The sequence below is a fragment of the Myotis nattereri genome, assembly GCF_964212035.1.
Source record: "Myotis nattereri genome assembly, chromosome: 1".
NCBI classification, from domain to species: Eukaryota; Metazoa; Chordata; class Mammalia; order Chiroptera; family Vespertilionidae; genus Myotis; species Myotis nattereri.
In genome coordinates this window covers 186,524,859-186,546,231 of record NC_138075.1, presented here as the reverse complement: position 1 = coordinate 186,546,231, position 21,373 = coordinate 186,524,859, and the positions used below count along the sequence as shown (strand labels likewise).

The 21,373-nt window shown below is 40.7% G+C and overlaps 1 protein-coding gene across 1 annotated transcript in view; it reads left to right on the top strand.

Moving 5' to 3' along the window:
- The window catches only part of MOB1B (MOB kinase activator 1B), a 55,260-nt gene extending 36,127 nt beyond the window's left edge, over window positions 1-19,133 (top strand). The window contains exons 3-6 of the mRNA XM_081083296.1: window positions 1,988-2,081; window positions 6,430-6,563; window positions 13,545-13,708; window positions 17,640-19,133. Of these exons, the coding sequence (XP_080939422.1) occupies window positions 1,988-2,081; window positions 6,430-6,563; window positions 13,545-13,708; window positions 17,640-17,717 (470 nt within the window). The 3' untranslated portion in view covers window positions 17,718-19,133. The remainder of the gene's footprint in view (window positions 1-1,987; window positions 2,082-6,429; window positions 6,564-13,544; window positions 13,709-17,639) is intronic.
- The last annotated feature ends 2,240 nt before the right edge of the window (window positions 19,134-21,373 follow it).

The following is a 21,373-nucleotide window of genomic DNA, read 5'->3' as shown; positions in this document are numbered from 1 at the left end:
AAAATACAGCATTTAACTGAAGTATTGGGTTTTAAAATTTTCCTTAATTATAGTAATCTTCCCAAATGACTCTGGATGAAGAAAAGAGGATTTGAGACTAGATATTTCCACTCACTGACAGTGGTTAAATAAACATTTTGGGTACATAAGAGGGTGAAGGGAATTTATTGATAAGATTGGTATATTAATGGCTTTTTGGCTTCAGTTCACCTGCCAGGTGAAGATAAATGGTCGAAGATGGGAAATCTTTACAAATTCAGCAACTGGTCTCACAGCCAGAAACCAAAGCCTGCTTTTGAACATTCTGCTGCTAGAAAGAGTGGTAGCTTAAAGAAGACAGAAGGTTCAGGGTTCTGGAAAAAGCTGGATGGATGGCTTATAAATAATTTATGTGGCACCGAATTCTGCGGTCATATATTAATTTGTGGAAGGAAATGAATATTTATTAATGACTACTTAATGTTGGCCATATATATTTTTAACTAGAATCCCGGTGCATGAGATTCATGCACTGGTGGTGGTGGTGGGGCGGGGGCGGGGTGAGGTGTCCCTCAGCCCAGCCTGCACCCTCTCCTATCTGGGACATCCCTCTCACAATCCAGGACTGCGGGCTCCCAACCGCTCGCCTGACTGCCTGCCTGATTGCCCCTAACAGTTTCTCCCTGCCAGCCTGGTTAACATATAACTGCTCCCCTGCCAGCCCGATGGCCCCCAACTGCCCTCCCCTGCAGGCCTGTTCCCCCCCCAACTGGCCTCCCTGCAGGCCTGGTCGCTCTCAATTGCCCTGCCCTGCAGGCCTGGTCCTCCCCCAAGTGTCCTCCCTTGCTGGCCTGGTCGCCCCTAACTGCCCTCCCCTGCTGGCCTGATCACCCACAACTGCCCTCCCTTGCCGGCCATCTTGTGGCCACATGGGGGTGGCTATCTTGTGTGAGGGTGTGATGGTCAATTTGCATATTACTGCTTTATTATATAGGATGCTCCATAATAAACCCAATTTTAAAGGTAGGGAACTGAGGTTCAGGGAGATTAAGTAACTCAACTGGAGTTGGGATTCAGACTTATCTTACTTCAAAGCTAAAAGTTGCCCTCTGTTCTTGTGGAGGACAACTTAAGAATTATTAAGTTGCAGAGTCATTACTTAGTAAATCTTGGCTCTTTATGAGGTAAGAGGGAAGAGAAAAACTTGTACAGTTAAATTTCGTGTAATGCTCATTAATGTTCTATTTTCATAAGGAATTATGACTCCTTTTGAAGTCAGTATTTTTCTTTGCTATAGAAAGTCTGAAATTAAAAAAGCAAAGTGCTGGTCATGGGTAATTAATGGGATGAAAAAGGGGATTTTAGGATTCTAAATAAAGAGGGAACAGGGGTTAGTTCAAAGTCACCATATGTAATATTTATCCTTGAATAGTGGATGCGGCAAAAGTAGGTTGAAACTAAAAAGTTAAACACTAATTTAAAGAAAGCTGATACAGTCATATTAATATCAGACAAAGTAGACTTTAAGGCAAAAAAACAAAACACCCCAAAACAATAAAGAGGAAGAGTTTAAAATGATAAATGGTTCACTTCACAAAGAATATGTGGTGTTCTGAATTTATGTCTCTAATTATGTCTATAAAATAAAACTGCTGACTGAACAGAATAGACAAATCCACAGCCATAATGGGAGATTTAAACACTTTTATTAATGGATAGAATGAGGAGGGGGAAAAAATCAAGAGGGAATTAGAAAAATGTAAGCCATTTTTAATAGTCTTGATTAATAGACTTGACCTGAGGGACACGTGGCCTAAGCACTTCAGATTACACATAGGTGCATTTAAAAAATTGAAATGATATAACAGTTTTTGACCATAGTGGAATTTAGCTAAAAATCACTAACAAAAGCTAGGAAATCTGTATATGTTTAGAAAGAACACTGATAAATCTAGGTTCTGCTTAGTAAAATTAAATATTTTACTTATAACTGATATTTGCTTTGCAGCTGTGGATTTTTTCAATCAGATCAACATGCTTTATGGAACAATCACAGATTTCTGTACAGAGGAAAGTTGTCCAGTGATGTCAGCTGGCCCAAAGTAAGATGTGGTTCATGATCAGTTCTCATTTTTACTTTATTTTATAGTTCATAGATAAGAAGATAGTTAATTTCTGTACTTAGCATCCCCTTCGCTGGCTTACCAATGAGTAATATAGTAAGTTCAGATTCCTTAGCCAGAACTTTATGACCCTTCCTGTATTGTCCTCCATCCTGCCTTTCTTCTGTTAACTTATACATCTCCTCTGGTCTATCCAGACAAGATTACAGAAAATGCCTTGCTTGCTATTCCCTCTATTAGTTATACTCTGAAAACTTGTTCATTCCGTTCTTCTCTTAGATATTTTGCTTCTCATGTCCCTCTTATCTTCTGCTCACATTTCCAAAAATCTTACCCATCTTCAAGGCCCACATCAGGTACTTCCTTCTCCATGAAACCTTCTGATTTCTTCATACTAAATGTGATCTTTCTATTTAACTTTTTTGTCGTTACAATTTTATTTCTTTGTTACATTACGATTATATAGTGGCCCAGTGCATGGATTCATGCACATTAAAAGGAAATTAATTAGAAGAAATATTTTAGTATCACTATTCACCTTTCTCTATAACAGAAGTGTTGAAAGAAAATTAGTAAAATCTATGTGAAAATAATATATAAATTGATTAATAAATAATAACATGCTATAACAACAAATGATATAAAAACAACATGATATAAAAACAACAAAAACATGATATAAAAACATTGATAAAAACAAGGACTGATAAATTGATTAAACATCTTCTAATATTTCCCTGTATATCACATTAAGAGTACAAACACTTTCAGAGTGCTTGATTAATTTTCTTTGTGATGAAGTATTTACAACTTTAACGTCACACGCTCTTCGAACTCAAGAGAAAGCAACATGTAACTGACTATGTCTGAAAATGGGTTCAGGTAGGAATATTCCTACTCTGTCTACAGTTTGCCCTTGTGATTTATTAATAGTCATTGCAAATGCTGGCATCATGGGAAACTATCTTCAAATTAATATAAATGGGAGGCCAGATGGGGAAAAATCAATTCTTGGAATCATAACAATCTGCTCCTTCCACAGATCCTGTTAATACTTCAGGTTTGATTATGTTAGGTTGCAATCTTTTGATAATAAATCTGGTACCATTACAAAGACCCCATTTACTATTAAGATTTCTCAGTAGCATGATGATTGCACCTACTTTCAATTTTAATTTATGACATGGCATTCCTGAAGGAGTAATACTATTAAAATTTGATGGGAGCTTTATATGTATCCTGTATGTGCGAGTCAACGTTTATTTTTAAATTGCCAGTGCATGTCATATGTACCTGTCAGTCAGTTGGTCGGCAGTCAGACAGATGTACGGTCAGTCACTTAGTCTTTTATATGTATAGATTATTTATACATGTCTTATTTAACCTGTCAGATTGGTTCTTCTTTTAAATCTCTTTTGATCAAGAATAGTCAGTGCCTGCCATCTAGTTACCACTCAATAAATGTTGCTTTGATAACTTTTTGAAACTGGATTTTATTATGACTATAGCTGACAATAACAATGCCAGCTACCATTTATTCAGTAATACCTAAATGTGAGGCCTTTATACAGCAAACCAATAAAGTAAGAAAACTGTTGTTATCCTCATTTTACAGGAAAATAAGTTGAGTCTGAGAAAAGTTAAGTAACATGTACAAGGGTCCTGTTATCCAAAAACAGAACTAGGTTTTGGATAGTCATCCAGGACTAGTCATCCAGGACTCTTTGACTCTAGTGTGACTGTACTCTTAATTGCTACATTGTGTTATCTATATATATAAAAGCCTAAGCAACCGTTACAACTGAATGACCAGAATGACTGGTCGACCAGTCGCTATGACGCACACTGACCACCAGGGGGCAGAGCTCAATGCAGGAGCTGCACCCTGGTGGTCAGTGCGCTCCCACATCCAACCTCCTGCGGCCAGCCAGCCTCCTGTGGTCCCTCCCACCAGCTGGCTGGTCCCGATCGGCCCCAGTCGGGACTGGGCAAGATGTCCCGATCGGCCCTGATCACCAGCCAAGCAGAAGGACCCCACCCATGCACGAATTCGTGCACCGGGCCCCTAGTTTTCTAATAAGAATATAAATTGATATTTATAAACTATATATAGAGAGGTTTTATTTTTAGTGCTGACTTTTTATAAAATATGTTCTCTCCCCCCAATTATAAACAAAGCATAAATATCAAAACAAAACAAGCTGTCCAAACTTACTAGTGTATAGAAATATTATTAGTGGTAGTAACCCTAGATTGCTAATCACTTGTTGTGCTAATGTTTTCATTGCTCAGAATATTTTTGCTAACTTTTAAATTACAGTGTCAGATCACTAGCTACCCATGAGATTCAATTTTATTACTGCATAGTAATAATTTATTTATTGACCAAATTCATATATTGAACAAAGTATTACCTAGAGTGGTCTGCTTTCTTCCTCAAGTTGACTCTAAATGAGTTTAGATGTTTCTCAGAAGCTAGTCCTTTAAAAAAAATTGACAATTTTGTCATGGTCAAACATGTACAAAATAATATGCTTTGAATATTTCCTGTGGTAATTTTTTTGAATAATAACTTATTTTCAAACTATTTCAGACTTTGAAACTTCAAATAATTTCAAATGTATAGAAAAGTTTCTAGAACATCACAAAGAACTCCCATATCTCTTTTATCCAGATTCCTCAATTATTAACTTGCATGCTTCATCACTCCTCTCTATGTGTATAGTCATTAACATTAATTTTTTTCTGAATCTTTTGACTAAATTATAGACATTACGCTAATCCCTTTATGCCTATATATTCAACTGTGTATTTTCTAAAAGCAGGAATACTCTTCTATACAACCAGCATATAAATTCTCTAAACCACTTCTTCCAGTTCATAGACACCATTCACATTTCACCAGCTATCTCAATAATATCTCAGTTTTTCATTTCTGCTCCAGGATCCTGTCTATGAATATGTATTGCATTTATTTGACATATCTCTTTAGGTGCCTTCAATCTGGAATAGTTCCTCAGTCTTTCCCTGTAATAGTCTTTGTGCATAAAAGAGTGAATATAGCAGGCCTGACTGTAATCTCTTAAAAGGCCTAATTATCCTAATTACCTTATGTTAGTGTCTGTAAGGTTTTTTCACCTCAAATTAGTAATTTTCTTCCCCTTTGTAATTGACTAGCATTTTATTGGGAGGTTTTCTGATATTACACCAATATCCCATTCCTATGAATTAGGGAGAATTACTGCCACTTAGATTACAGCTCTGATCATTTTCCCAGAGAAATCTTATCTACATAGGTGGTATAGGAACAATGTACCTAATTATTTAAAAGTAAGAGGTGCCCTAGCTGGTTTCGCTCAGTGGATAGAGTGTTGGCTTGTGGACTAAAAGAGCCTGGATTCAATTCTGGTCAAGGGTACATGCCCGGGTCGCCGCTCAATCCCCAGTAGGGGGCGAGCAGGAGGCAGCTGACCAGTGATTCTCATCATTGATATTTCTATGGCTCTCTCCCTTCCTCTCTGAAATCAGTATATTAAAAAAAAAAAAAAAAAAGAGCCAAAGGATCTCTATAAAGATACTACAGAAATGAAAAATGATCTCCCTCCTTCCCTTCTTCCCTCCTTCCCTCCCTCCCTCCCTTCCTCCCTTCTTCCCTCCTCCCTCTTTTCCTTCTTCTATCCTTAACCCTAAGTTAAAAACCCCAAGTTGTAAAAAATTGTACTGCATAAGGAGAAATATTTCTGAAGAAAATAGCCATAAAAACGTTAAGGATGATCATCATAGAAGTGGGAAGGAAGTAAGCTAGGTTTTCTATGACAATGTATGATTCTAAAATTTAAATTCTATATATGAAAGAAAGTTGTATAATCAAATTAAAACATGGGAGGAAAGCATTGAAACACAAAAAAATGAGTTTACTGAAATCTGCTTAGTTTGTGTCATAATAAATGCAAAAGAGTACAGTAACCATTTGAAATCATTAAATTGAAATGCCAAATGTGGCCCTGGTTAGGTGTTGTCCCTATATGCCAAGGTTGCAGGTTTGATCCCTGGTCAGGGCACATAAAAGAATCAACCAATGAGGGCATAAATAAGTGGAACTACAAATCGATATTTCTCTCTCTCCCCCTTCTCTCTCTAAAATCAGTAATAAATAAATAAATGAATAAATGAAAGCTAAATGCAAAAATCTTTATTTGGAGGATCATATTATTTAAAACATGTCCTGTATTCATTCATAATGCACATACATGTATCATATAAAAATGTACAAACTGTGTATGGGTATATACTAATATTCTGTGTGCTTTTTATCTTTCTAATACAGATATGAGTATCATTGGGCAGATGGAACAAACATAAAGAAGCCCATTAAGTGCTCTGCACCAAAGTATATTGATTACTTGATGACTTGGGTTCAGGACCAGTTGGATGATGAGACATTATTTCCTTCAAAAATAGGTATAATTGTTTTGTATAATTGGAATTGATCATGATTTATCTAATTTTATGTTTCTAGAATTTTCTCTCTATTCCAGGAACCATACTAGATTACAATATTTATCAAAATATTTCTAATCTTATACATTTAAAAACATCCTATCTTTTCATACCAGTTTATCATTATCATTAAGATAAACCATATATTTTAATCAATGAGAAATTAGTGTACCTCAAACAGTAAGAAAATCTGGCCCATGTTATGGAAAAAAAAAAGACTGGTTATTGGGTTGGCAGCCAATATCTGCAACAGTCATATCCATTTTTTGTTTAGGGAAGGAGCTTGTATGGCTTATATAAAGTTTTACATTATATTTGTGGCAAAGAGGGAGTTTTAATTTATGACCAATGGTGTGAATTTTACAGACTGAAATCAAACTAGGTGAGAAGAAAACACGATTTGAAGGGTTGGCTGGTTAGTAACTAACTTTTGCTTTTTCATATTAAAAAAAAAATGATTTGAGAGAGAGAGAAGGGAGAGAGAGAAACATTGATTTGGTGTTCCACTTATTTATGCATTTATTGGTTGTTTCTTATATGTACCCTTGTATGAGTTTGCTGAGATCTGCTTAGTTTGGGTGATAATAATTACAAGAGTCCAGTAACCAGGTTTGGAGTTTGAATTTGAAACCTTTGCTTATTGGGACAACGCTCTAAGCAACTGAGCACCCCGCCAGTGCCTTTCATATTTGTTCTTAAGAGTCAGCCTTTCAAGTGGAAATTTTTCACATTTGGACAGTTCACAAGATTTTACCTTTTCAAACTTCTTACAACTGTGTTTTCTTTTAAAACTAAGAATTTTTCCTTCTAGCAATAAATAACTTTTTGTCTATATTTTATGCTCTTAAGTTTTGGAGAATTGGTATGGTGGAGGAGAGACAGTAATATAAATGGTTGTTATTATGGATTGTTTTAAACACATTTATTGAATGATTTTACTGCTTTGTAGCTTTTGTAATTAAAGGTCTATTTTTCAAGGTGTTTTATTTGTATATCATAATGGTTTTGGATAAGTGCCTTCAACTTATCTTTTATCTGCTATGTGTATAGGGTGGGACAAAAGTAGATATATAGTTGTGAGTATGTGAAACACAGAGTTTATTCTTGTATTATTACTTATTAACTAGTGGCCCAGTGCACGAAATTTGTGCACAGAGGGTGGGTGGGTGGGTGGGGTTCTCTCAGCCCAGCCTGCACCCTCTCCAATTGGGGACCCCTTGGGGGATGTCCGACTGCCGGTTTAGGCCCAATAACTGGAAGTCGGACATCCCTCTTGCAATCTGGGACTGCTCGCTCCTAACTGCTCACCTGCATGCCTGATTGCCCCTAACCTCTCTACCTGCCTGCCTGATCGCCCCTAACTGCCCTTCCCTGCCGGCCTGATCTTACCTCCAGTTACCCTCCCCTGCCATCCTGATCTCGCCCCCAACTGTCCTCCCCTGCTGGCCAGTTTGGTTCTGATTGGTCAGTTTCAATGCCAGTCAACATCAAAAGCTCTGCCCCCTATGCAGCCATTGGCTCCTCACAGTTCACCCAGATTTGGTTCTGATTGGTCGGTTTCTATGCCAGTCAGTGTCTCCAGGACTGATCAGAGAGATGGGGCTGATCAACAGCCCCCCTGTGGAGGCCCGGAGAGAAACAGAGGCAGGGCTGCTGGCAAAGCCTGGAGAGAAAGAGAGAGACAAGGGCTGATCAACAGCTGCCACGGAGGCTGCGGATCAGACCCTGCCTCTCTCTGTGGGCCTCTCTCTGGGCCTGATCCGCAGCCACCCTCGGGAGTCAGTGCTGGGTCGCCATGGCAACCTAGCACTGACTGCAGGACTGACTTCCAGTGTTTGACCTCCAGTCGGTCGTTATGGGCCCTGTGTTTTTATATATTAGGATTACTGTATTATTTTCCATACGAAGAAATGTAAACCGACTTTTGCCCCACCCTGCATTTTTAACGTTTATTTTTGACTGAATTTTAAGACTTTTTTGAATATTTAAGAATGTTTCATATATGATGCCCCTTTATCCATTTGTGCTTCAATGTGTATTTCCTTAGAAAATCACAGCATAATTATCAAAGTCAGGAAATTAACACTGATACAATTGTTGTGTAATTTACAGGTGTTATTTAGATTTTCCAAATTTTCCCAATAAAATTCTTTACAATGAAAGAAAATTTTTAACAATTTTTCATGTGGTTGTCATGTTTCATTAGCCCTCTTTAATGTAGAGTATGTATACATCAGTCTTTTGTGGACTTTCATAACTGATCATTTTGAAGTGTGTAAGCATGCTATTTAAAATAGCATCCCTTTATTTTGGTTTGTGCTATGTTTCCTTGTGACTTATAATATCTATATATGTAAAAGCCTAAGAGACCAAATGACCAAACAACCAGTCGACCGGTCGCTATGATGCGTACTGACCACCAGGGGGCAGATGCTCAATGCAGGAGCTGCCCCCTGGTGGTTAGTGCGTTCCCACAGCCCACCTCCCGCGGCCAGCCGGCCAACCTCCTGTGGTCCCTTTCCCCTGGACAGCCAACCTCCCGCGGGGATTTGCCAAAACCTGGCAGTCTGACATGCCCTGAGGGGTCCTGGATTGCGAGAGGGTGCATACCAGTGCACGAATCCATGCACTGGGCCTCTAGTATATAAATATATTTTAATCCTCACCTGAGAATGTTATTTTTTTGATTTTTAGAAAGGGAGAGAAACATCAGTGTCAGAGAGAGAAACTGATCGGTTGCTTCCCATATGCACCCCGACTGGGGATGGAACCTGTGACTTAGGTATGTGCTCTGACTAGGAATCAAACCCACAACCTTTTTGGTTTATGGGATGATGCTCCAACCAACTGAGCCACCCAGCCAGGGAATGACCAGTCATATTTTTATTTATTTATTAAATATATTTTTATTGATTTTTAGAGAGAGAGGGAAGGGAGAGGCATAGAGATAGAAACATTGATGACAGAGAAACATCACTGATAGGTTACCTTCTGCACGTCCCCCACTGGGCATTGAGCCCACAAGGGGCGTGTGCCCTGACTGGGAATCGAACCAGTGACTTCGGTTCATGGTTCCATGCTCAATCACTGAGCCACACCGGCCAAGCCACTCTTATTTTTATTTATTTATTTATTTATTTATTTTTATTTTTTTTAAAATATTTTATTGACTTTTTACAGAGAGAAAGGGAGAGGGACAGAGAGTTAGAAACATCGATGAGAGAGAAACATCGATCAGCTGCCTCCTGCACACTCCCCACTGGGGATGTGCCCGCAACCAAGGTACATGCCCTTGACCGGAATCGAACCTGGGACCCTTGAGTCCGCAGGCCGACGCCCTATCCACTGAGCCAAACCAGTTAGGGCCACTCTTATTTTTAAACTAGAGGCCCGATGTGGGAATTTGTGCATGAGTGGGGTCCCTCTTGGTGGCCTGCAGGATCTGGCCGAAACCCGCAGTCCAATGCTGCCTGCAGCCCCTGCCTGCCGCTTCCGCTCATCTTGGCCCCACTGTGCCTGCCACAGGCTCATGCCCAATCAGTCCCGATCCATCAGGAGAGGCTCTTGCTGCAACAGCAGTGCTCGCCAGCCATGAGCCCTGCCTCTGTGCCCTCCCAAGGGGTGTGGCCTGCGGGATTGGGCTGAAACCAGCTCTCTGACATTCCCCAAGGGGTCCCAGATTGCAAGACGGCACAGGCCAGGTTGAGGGACCCCACTGGTACATGATTGGGCTGGGGAGGGACTTGTGAGGTTGGCCAGCTGGGGAGCGACCATGGGAGGGCTCTAGGGCGTATCCAGCCCATCTCCCTCAGTCCTGATCAGCTGAACCCTAGGAGCAAGCTAACCTACGGGTCAGAGCATCTGATTGCCAGTTTAGGCCTGCTCTTGAGGATCAAGCCTAAACCGGCACTTGGACATCCCTCTCATAATCTGGGACCGCGGCTCCTAACTGCTCACCTGCCTGCCTGCCTGATCGCCTCTACTGGCCCCCCTGCCAGCTGATTACTCCTAACCGCCTCTGCCTGCTGGTCTGGTCGCCCCCAAATACCGCCCTGCCAGCTTGGTTGCCCCTTACTGCTCCCCTTTGCTGGCCTGGTCGCCCTTAACTACACCCCCCTGCCAACCTGGTCACCTCCAACTGCCCCTTCCTCCGCCAGTCTGGTCACCCCTCAGTGCCCCCCTCTGCCGGCCTGGTTACCCCTTTGCCACCCTCTTCTGGCCTGGTCGCCCCCAACTCCCCCCCCCCCACCCCCCCGCTGGCCTGGTTGCCCCACACATCCTGCTGTTCAGTTGTTTGGTTGCCCCTCACTAACCCCCTGCCAGCCTGGTCATCCCACACAGCCTGCTGTTCAGTTGTTTGGTCGCCCCTCACTAAGCCCTCTGTCATCCTGGTCACCCCCAACAGCACCACTCTGCCGGCCTGCTCACTCCTAACTGCCCCCTGCCAGCCTGGTCAACCCTTACTGCCCCCCCTGTCAGCCTGGTCGCCCCATGCAGCCTGCTGCTCAGTTGTTTGGTCATCCCCCGACTGCTGGCCTTGTCGTCCCATTCAGCCTGTTTGGTCATCTGTTTGGTCATCCGTTCGGTCATGATGGCCCCTGGCTCTTTATATGTATACTGCAGGCCCGGTGCACAAAAATTTGTGCACTTGGGGGAGAGAGGGGTCCCTCAGCCCGGCCTGTGCCCTCTCGCAGTCTGGGACCCCTCGGGAGATAATGACCTACTGGCTTAGGCCTGCTCCCGGGTGGCAGAGTGCAGGCCCAATCCCTAGGTGCAGCCCCTGGTCGGGCTCAGAGCAGGGCCAATTGGGGAGTTGGGGCGCCGCCCCCTGTCATGCACAGAGCAGGGCGGATCTGGAGGTTGCGATGCCACCCCTAGCCACGCTCAGGGTACGGCCGATTGGGGGATTGGGGCACTGCCACCTGTCACACTCAAGGCAGGGTCGATAGGGAAGTTGCGGCTCCACCCCCTGTCATGCACAGAGCAGGGCCCATCAGGGGGGTTGGGGCTCCGTACCCTGTCACACACAGAGCAGGGCCGATCAGGGGGTTGAGGAGCTCCCCACTGTCACTCACAGAGCAGGGCCCATCTGGGGGGTTGGGGCACCGCCCTAGTCACACACAGAGCAGGGCGGATCAGGGGGTTGGGGCGCCACCCTCTATCACCCACAGAGCAGGGCCGATCAGGGGGTTGGGGCGCCACCACTGTCACACTCAGGGCAGGGCTCTACCCCGTCACACACACAGCAGGGCCTGTGGGGGGGTGGGGGTTGGGGCACCGCCCTCTATCACCCACAGAGCAGGGCCAACCAGGGGGTTGGGGCGCTGCACCCTGTCACACACAGAGCAGGGCCTGTGGCGGGGGGGGGGGGGGAGGGTTGGGGCACTGCCCTCTATCACCCACAGAGCAGGGCCAACCAGGGGGTTGGGGCGCTGCACCCTGTCACACACAGAGCAGGGCCGATCAGGGGGTTAGGGCGCTGCACCCTGTCACACACAGAGCCGCAGGGCGATCAGGGGCTTTGGGCGCTGCCCCCTGTCATGCTGACCCCGGTGCCGGGAGGCCTCGCGGCTCCGCTGATCCTGGTGCCGGTGCCGGGACGCATATTACCTTTTAATATATAGAATAGAGGCCTGGTGCATGGGTGGGGGCTGGCTGGTTTGCCCTGAAGGGTGTCCTGGATCAGGGTGGTGGGGGTTCCGCTTGGGTGCCTGGCCAGTCTGGGTGAGGGGATGATGGCTGTTTGCAGCTGGTCACACACCCTTTAAGGTGGGAGTCCCCACTGGGGTGCCTGGCCAGTCTGGTTGAGTGGCTGAGGGCCGTTTTCAGGCTGACGGGTGACTGAAGCTCCCAACCGCTCCTTTTTTTCTTTTTTTCTTTTTTATTCTGGGCCAGCTTTAGCTCTGAGGCCTAGGCTGCTGAAAACAGGTTTCTGGCCTTTGTTTACCGTCTGTATTTGATACAATGTTGCGATCCGGCTGGCTGAAGCCTGGCTGAGTAAAGCAGGCTTCTGGGGTTTTGTTTATCTTCTATATTTGCAACATAGTTGCTTAGAGTTGCAGCTGAGAGGCCAGCAAGTCAGGCGGGGAACGTTGGAGTCCTCCGTCACGGAGTCCTCCGTCACTGAAGCAAGCAAGCCTCCCTGTTCGCATCAGCTGCCTGGCTGCCGGCCGCCATCTTGGCTGGCAGTTAATTTGCATATCACCCTGATTAGCCAATGGGAAGGGTAGCAGTCGTACGCCAATTACCACGTTTCTCTTTTATTAGTGTAGATAGAAGATATATATGATTAGTTGTAGGTAAAATGATGACATTGAACCCAGTAGTACCAGTGTTTGGCTTGTGTTTTGCTAGTCTAGATTATTTAGCAAGAGTAACAAAGTATATGGAATTTTGTATTATTCTAGTTTTGTATTTGTTTAATGCTGCAAAGGTGCTTTAATTCATAGCAAGGAACCTAATTGAGCAGAGATTGCAGTTGTTTTTCAGGATAAATGTAGACCTAGAGTAGTAATGAAATAATTCCCATAGAAAAAATTTTAAAAATATATTGCAAGCATTTTAAACAAAAATGAACATGATTAATATATTATTTGTGTCTAGCATATATTTGTATAAAGAAATGATGTTACAAAATCTGAGGATCTCAGTGTGAGTTTTAGCTCCATTACCATCTTAGGCATTCATTTGTTTCATTTTAGTTAAGTGTTGGAGGCCTAAAGGGCTATATTGAAAATTAGTTCTTGTTCCATAGAAGCTTTGAAATTTATTTTCATTCATGATATGTTCAAGACTTCTGAAAAGTACAGTAGGTGTATTAAGTAGTAATTCATAAATCCTTCTTTTAAGCCTTGTTTTGGCAATTTATGTTGCCATTTTTTAACAAACTCATATTGCCTTGTTCCTGTCCCTTGTTAATAGATGGGGTTGTTTATTTATTAGGTGTCCCATTCCCGAAGAACTTCATGTCTGTGGCAAAAACTATACTCAAACGCCTCTTCAGGGTTTATGCTCACATTTATCATCAGCATTTTGACCCTGTGATCCAGCTTCAGGAGGAAGCGCATCTGAATACATCTTTCAAGCACTTTATCTTTTTTGTCCAGGTAAGTTGGATTAGGATATCTTTTTTGTTTAGTAAATTAGTTATCTACAGAATTCTTAGGTGAATATTGCATTCATACTGTAAGGATAAAAATTTGCCCTATTTCTCTAGTCTTCCTCTTCTGTACTTGCCATGATGGTAAGAACTGGCCTTTTGTTTCTGAATTCCATTTATCTCTAAGCAGCCACATGCAAGTCTAAATAAAATGGCTCTGAGAATTCTTCCTTGGATTTGCTTCAGTTAATGGCCTAATCTGGAGGGGCCATGTAAGGAACCTGGCTAGTTTGGCAGATCTATTGATGAACTTGATCTCTTGAACTTTTCAGCATTCCTCCTACTCCTCTTAACCCTCAAATCCAGTCTACTTTGGAACTTTTTTAGCATCCTCTGTCCTAGAAATCAGCTTTGAATATCACACTTCTTTTCCTTTTTTAAGTATTCTGAATAATTTTTAAGTTAGGTACTGTCCATTATGTCCAAAGGGAGAAATCTGTGTTACTATTCCAAAGAGGTCCATTAGTCTTTGATCTGACTCCTTTGTTGACCCCCATTCCTTCTCTTTTTAGTTCTCAGAGAACTGGCCTTAGAGATGAGATTAAGAGGAGTGAAGATAGTCTCACCCTGCTATCACAGTTGGAGAACTAACAGCCAGGAGTGAAAAATAGATGGAAAAGATAAGCTGACCAGCCTTTCTTTGGTGGAAATTGAGAGGGGTTTATGGTAGGCAGGAGAAGTCTAAGGCTTGGATCGGTGTTTTTCTTGTATATCTTTGGGTATATATACTTAAAATGCCTTCCCTGTGATCCATCTCCACTAAATAAAAATATGTCTGTTTTCCCTCTATACACACTCTTCACACTGAAGGCATACATTTTGTGTCTCAGTTTTACCAAAACACATCTTAGGAGACAGTAACATACCTAAACTGTTGCTCTGAGCAATTACCTCACTCTGGTATTCCATCTACAGATACCCAGAGAAACAAAGAACATGTTATCCTAAAGTTTGCATCTGTGCTTTGGTTTAGAAAGACATGATTGCCAAAGTTCAGGTTTTAGTGGTTTAGGCAAGGATATTCCTCCACCAGAAGAGTTAGTTTTTACCTTACTGTATGATCTCAAAGTATACCATATCTCCCAACTCTTAGCAAATAGTAGGGGCTAGATTCATGGCATTTACTATATCTGAATCTGTTTACATCTTAGGACGCTGTGACCTGCTTAAAGGTGGGTCCATTATACAGTATCAGCCCTTGAAGGAGTAAGCCCCTGGCTTCACAATTTAGAAAATCCTACTCTGGCCCTTCTCCAGTTGTACTTCTCCCCACAGAGCGAGGAATCCACAGGGCAAGCAACATACCTACCCAGATTCCTTCTGGTGTGTACTTCTACCTCAGAATTTCCTGTCCAGATAGTCCCAAGTATATTTCCAAGATTTGCATAGATCTTTTCCTTGGGTCTGTTCTTTTGAGGAAAGGTCTTATCCCTTCGTATATCTCTAGACCAGTGGTTCTCAACCTTCCTAATGCCGCGACCCTTTAATACGGTTCCTCATGTTGTGGTGACCACCAACCATAAAATTATTTTCGTTGCTACTTCATAACTGTAATTTTGCTACTGTTATGAATCGTAATGTAAATATTTGGTATGCTCTATGTGTTTTCCGATGGTCGTGACCCACAGGTTGAGAACCGCTGCTCTAGACCTAAGGGATAGCCAGTGACAGCTGTTGATGAGGGTGTGTGGCATTGCTTGTATAAGCAGACAGGGTGTCCACACTCATGCATGTGAAGCCCTTTGAAGAGCAGGATGGAGCTGGTGGTTGGGAGATCAGCAAGTTTTGCTGAGGGTCAGGGGCTGGCTCTACTTTCCAGTGCAGAATTCTGAGGAGTCTTAAGAATTCTAAATTTGAATCTGCTCTCCTGGTCACTATGAAGGTATATTTTGTCAAGGTGGAAGAACAGAACATCTTTTATTTAACAATATATTAGCTTAATGTAAAATTTATTTAGTCATGCAATATATATATCTATCTATTTGTGTTCTTGGTTCAGACCCCACAGATCTTACTAGTAGTGATAGGCTTGCAGTTAAATGCCCCCTAATGCTTTTCCCCTGTGTATACTGCAGTGCTTGGCACGTGATGGATGTTAATAAATAAATGAAATTAGGAGTGCAGAATGCCCCACCATGGCAGAAGATCAGAAGTATAGACAGCTTCTATTTAATATAGTTCAGGGGAAATCTATTCAGAGTTTTACTTCAGAATGACACATCTCATGATAGCTTATGGATATGTTAGTTTATAACATAAACTATTTTAGTCTGAAACTTGCCAGAGATGCTAGATATTTTGGTCCGCACTTGGTTGACTACACTGAGTGGCCAGATTATTATGACCACCTGACGTTTATAGGCAAATTAGCTATAATTTCGCGTTGAAGTTGCTAGAGGGCCAGACCATTATGAATAGGGAAGCAGGTTGTTTACCACTACAGTAGATGTGACTTTTTTTCTGAAGATACCGGTAAACAACGCGATTTAACAGCCTTTGAACGTGGGTTATATTTGAACATGAGTGGCCAGATTATTATGACCACCTGACGTTTGTAGGCAAATTAGCCGTACACTGCATCGTATGGGATATGGAAGCCGAAGGCCTGTTCCAACACCTTTGCTGTCTGCAGTTACCAAGATAAAACGTCTCCAATTCGCACAGGAACACAAGGATTGGACAGTCGAGCACTGGAAAAAAGTCACGTGGTCCGATGAATCACGTTTCCAGTTTCATCATGCAGATGGCAGAGTGAGAATTTGGCGGAAATAGCATGAAAGCATGCACCCCACATGCATGAGTACAACCTTTCAAGCTGGTAGGGGCAGTGTTATGGTTTGGGGCATCTTTTCCTGGCATGATTTGGGCCCTTTAATTCGCGTGGAACAACATCTGAATAGCACAACATACCTAAGTATCGTTGCTGATCAAGTTCATCCTATCATGTTGATGGCATATCCCAATGGAGATGGCTTCTTCCAACAAGACAGTGCGCCATGCCACGGTGCTCGTATTGTGCTGGAGTGGTTTCAAGAACATGAGGGATACTTTACCTTGCTTAGGTGGCCCCCACAACCACCAGATCTCAATCCAATTGAGCATTTGTGGGAAAAAGTTAAAAGAGCTATCAGGCAGCTGGTTCCACAACCATCAAATCTCCCAGAGCTGGACAGTGAGTGCTATTCATCAGGCATGGTGTCAGATTCCTTGCATCATCTTTCAACATCTCATGGAGTCAATGCCAAGAAGAATCATCACAGTATTGAAGGCAAAAGGTGTCCCAACGAAGTACTGATGGGGTGGTCATAATAATCTGGCCACTCATAATAATATATATCCCATTTTTAAAGGCTGTTAAATCGTGTTGTTTACCCATATCTTAAGAAAAAAATCACTTCTACTGTTGAGGTAAACAAACTGCTTCCCTATTTATAATGGTCTGGCCCTCTAGCAACTTCAGCGCAAAATTATAGCTAATTTGCCTACAAATGTCAGGTGGTCATAATAATCTGGCCACTCAGTGTATATCTAAATGGTGCCTGGGTTATACCTTTTAACAAAGAGCAGCAATTCCCAGTTATTGAATGTTTACTTTGTGCCAAAGATTACTTGAAGTGGTAAACTTTCAGTATCACATTTAGTTCTCCACAATAATTTTATGAAGTAGGATTTATCTTATAATTATTACATATGTAAAACAATATCAGAAGTGGTTAAGTGATTTGTCTAAGACAGTCAGGGAATAGAAACTTAAAAAAAGAGATTTGACTTTTATTTACTTTAAAAGCTAATTTCCAATAAGTGTTAATGGAAAGCTGCTTCGGAGTGAAATGTAAATAATAAGTCTTTGCTGTTTCTTCTGCCTTTATCGTGCATAGGAATTTAACCTGGTTGACAGAAGAGAACTTGCACCACTCCAAGAACTGATTGAGAAACTCACCTCAAAGGACAGATAAGGGATGCGAACTGTGCAAATTGTTCCCATGAAGTTCTGTGGAGTGTATTTGGATTTCGTTGTATTTTATTTTTGTCTCGGTTGTTTTTGTCTTAGGTTTGGGGGGCTTATTTGTGTTCTTTTTTCTTCTGAATAAATGAAACCATATTCTATTGCTATAGAAAGCCAACAACCATTCTCTATACATTTGATAGGCATAAATTTTGTCTTAGTGGCATTTTTTTTTAACTTGGTTTTGGTTACTTGTGGAATTTTTTATAATGTTGTAGGTTGAAAGAGAATGCTTATTGATTGGGCTGCTCATGGATGGGATTCTACGTTGTGTAAATTGTGGCTGATTTTTTTAAGTCCCCAAAAGACTTATATTTTAAGTGCCTTGGCAGGCTCACTTCTGAGGTGCAAAAAAGCACATAGAACCAAACAGGGCTTGAAACAATAGGATTATTACCCAGAGCACTTACTGATGCATGTTTTAAAATATCTATGACAAAAGCCATAGTTTACCTGAATTGATGATCTCTAGCTTTTACTACATCGAAGAAACACAATTTGTAAAGGTATGCATGTAGAGCATAAAAAATTAGTATTTCTTAATTATTTTTCATATTGATGGTAATTCTGTTCAACAGATGCTTAAAGTTCCACAAGCAGGTCTTTTTCCATCTCTTTACTGTGATATTGAAACTTGAGGATGTTGAAATGCAGTATCTGTTGCATTTTGGCTTCTTTCTACATGTTAACTGCACTGTAGGTGTGAATATTCAGGTTTATGTACAGGTTTGCCATCTTCAGAGGTGATGCTGAACTGTGAGGTTTCTTAGCAATTGCCAAATGAGCCATAAGTCTGCAGAATCTCCTCCTGCTTTGAAGAAGCTTTGATAGGAGTGAGTGTTCTGTTATAGGGGATTAGCTTGTGTAGGGAGTTAAAGATGGAATTAACTGTGGAGAGTCAAGTTCAAGAAAGTCCTGTCTTAAAACCCTTGGATAGAATGGCATGAAGATTTTAATCAATTTCGTGTAAGCATAGTCTTAGAGACTTCTTTTTAGGAATCAACTTCCATAGAGAAGTTAAAAATAAGTTATTAATTTTAGGTATAGATATTAAATAAGGAATAAAGGACTATTTGGGAACATTGACCACTTTCCAGCACTTCCATTCAGTGAATGGAGCTGGTGTTTGCCTGTCATTTTAAATGATACAGTACATTCTTTGCTTATTATAGGCTCTATTTGAAGCATTCTGACAGCTGATTTTCCACTGTGAAAGGAAATATTTTTCTTTGCAGTGATATTAAACAATGAAAGTGCTAATTCAGAGATTATTAACTTTTACATTTTAGTTTCCTTGACTTTTTAGTGAATTATTCCCATCAGTTTTGAAAATTGATTTTTAAAATAAATATTAACATTTTCACTTTACTTTTATTCTTGAGATAATATTCTTTTTAGACTTTGTTTTAATTTTCTCATTTCCGGTAAAGCTATCCCTTCAGTTTGAAATATATACTCTTTTTTTTTAGTTAGAAATATATACCCTTTTCCTTGTAGAATAGAAATCTTGCTCTGAAATTGTATAGACTAAAAATACTAAGACTCTAAAATGAAATCAGTTAGGTTTTGCTCTTAACAAGTAGAGCCGTGATACAGTTTAATTACATTATAATTATGATCACTAGGAACTGCCTTTTTCTCCATTTCATTTATAGCCATCATTCTCAAGTACCAACCATAGAAATAACAGGAGAGCCTGGCAGAGATATATTGGACATTCATTGGTAATACTTAGTTAAAAATTACAGTGAGAACTAGCTGATGTCCTTAAAACAACTCTGTTAATATCCAGATCTTTTAGCAGCCATTATGGGTAGATTCAGAAGTAAAATTTGGCATCAACTGATTTTGAGTTCTATCTATTTGGGAAAATGAAGCACATAATTACTCAAGTAGTCTTCCATACTGCATTTGTCTTCATATCAACCTAGTAACAAAGAGGTTGCAATAGCCAAATGTAGAGAGTATAGTAAAAAATTGTTCTTGTTCTTTTAAGCCTTATGCAGTAATATACTGTAAAAATGGAAAAATGTTTCCATCAATGACTGTTTAGTAGTAGGACCTGCTTTCCCATTGTATGTATATAAGAGTTTGTCGTCACTGTGCCAGAATCTCAGGTGCCTGCCTCTGAGTATTCCTGTAAACAGTTATTGGAAAGTATGGAATTATGTATGTGTGTATACGGTAACAAAGTAGTGAGGTTCTCCCAGAGGCCTGGCATTGTACATGGTGTTACATGGCTATGAGTAGGAAAACATTCACCAGAGCATGTGAGAAATAACTAATTTAATAAAAAATTCCTTTGATTCGGTTAGTTCCCATGAACCCTTTATAAAATAAGGATCACATCTTGGCTTTGCAGCAGAACTTGTTTATAAATGTCTATTGAATTCTTTCCGGATCTCTTTGTTAAATTTATAAATAACCAAGATAAAGATTTCCCCCTTTTTCTTTATATGGAAGTATAAAACAGAAGTTGGTTTTCCCATCTGCTAATAAAAGCATAAAATATAAAATAGTAAGTTAACATAGTATTGTTTTCACAATGCTTTGGTTAAATATTGATATGCAGCAAGTTTTAGGAATTACTTTAAATGATGGCATGATGGTGGTGGAGAGAATAACAGAAAGTGTGAAAATCCTTTAGTTAGCAGTAGATGGTGCTACTGGCTTTCATTTGCTGACTTGATTATTCTGTTTCCCATAAAAACCCATTGTATTAAACTGCACTGAAAAAATAAACATTTTGTTAGTTAGCTGGTAGAAGCTTTGGAAGTCAGTTTACCTTAACTTGAGAGATTTTAGATTGCTATTGCTTTTTACCTTCGTTATCTGTAAATTCTAACTGATCAGCATAAAATGTATTTGGTAGGAGATGACATGTTTAGTGGATAACATATCACAGACTGAGTTACTGCCTATTTTATCAGCAGAGATAAAGCACTACAATCGCTTTTATTTAGAAAATACAGATGATGTGGATATTTATGTTTTACATGTAATCACCAGACTCCATTTTATGTATTAGCATTTTCCTTGCTTATGGGAAAATAGCAAAATGACAGATCTATTTTATACCTTTGTCTACCCCTCTCTGAGAGAGGTTTTGATAACCACTGAAATGGTAAAATATGTGAGATGCAATTGCTAAGTTGTAGGACTTTCTTTTAAAATAAACGTTATTCCTTAAACATCCAAATGAGAGTAGATCTTCAGGGTGGTTCCTTTGGGAGCACTACTTATTCCAGCTATGCTGCAAAGGTGTAAAGTTTTTGGAATGCTTTCAAAGAAGCCTTGAGAATCAGTGTATGACTATGCAAGATAATCTATTTCATCATTTTAGTTGCACCAAAACCTCTTTTTGGCAACTTAATTATGACTATCTCATTCACCAAACCAACTCTGCTTTGCTGTTTTCTTGGAACTAAACCGTGAAGGAAGTTCAATAGAATGTACCATAGGTTCTGAAATTTGCAGAAGAGTGTTTTGAGCATAGGTAGCATCATATAATAAAGGAATTGTTTCCTGATGTCACTACTTTGAAGTACACAGTATCATTTGGATGTATAGGTTTTATTTTTTTAATTCAGTTTAATTGTCTTATAG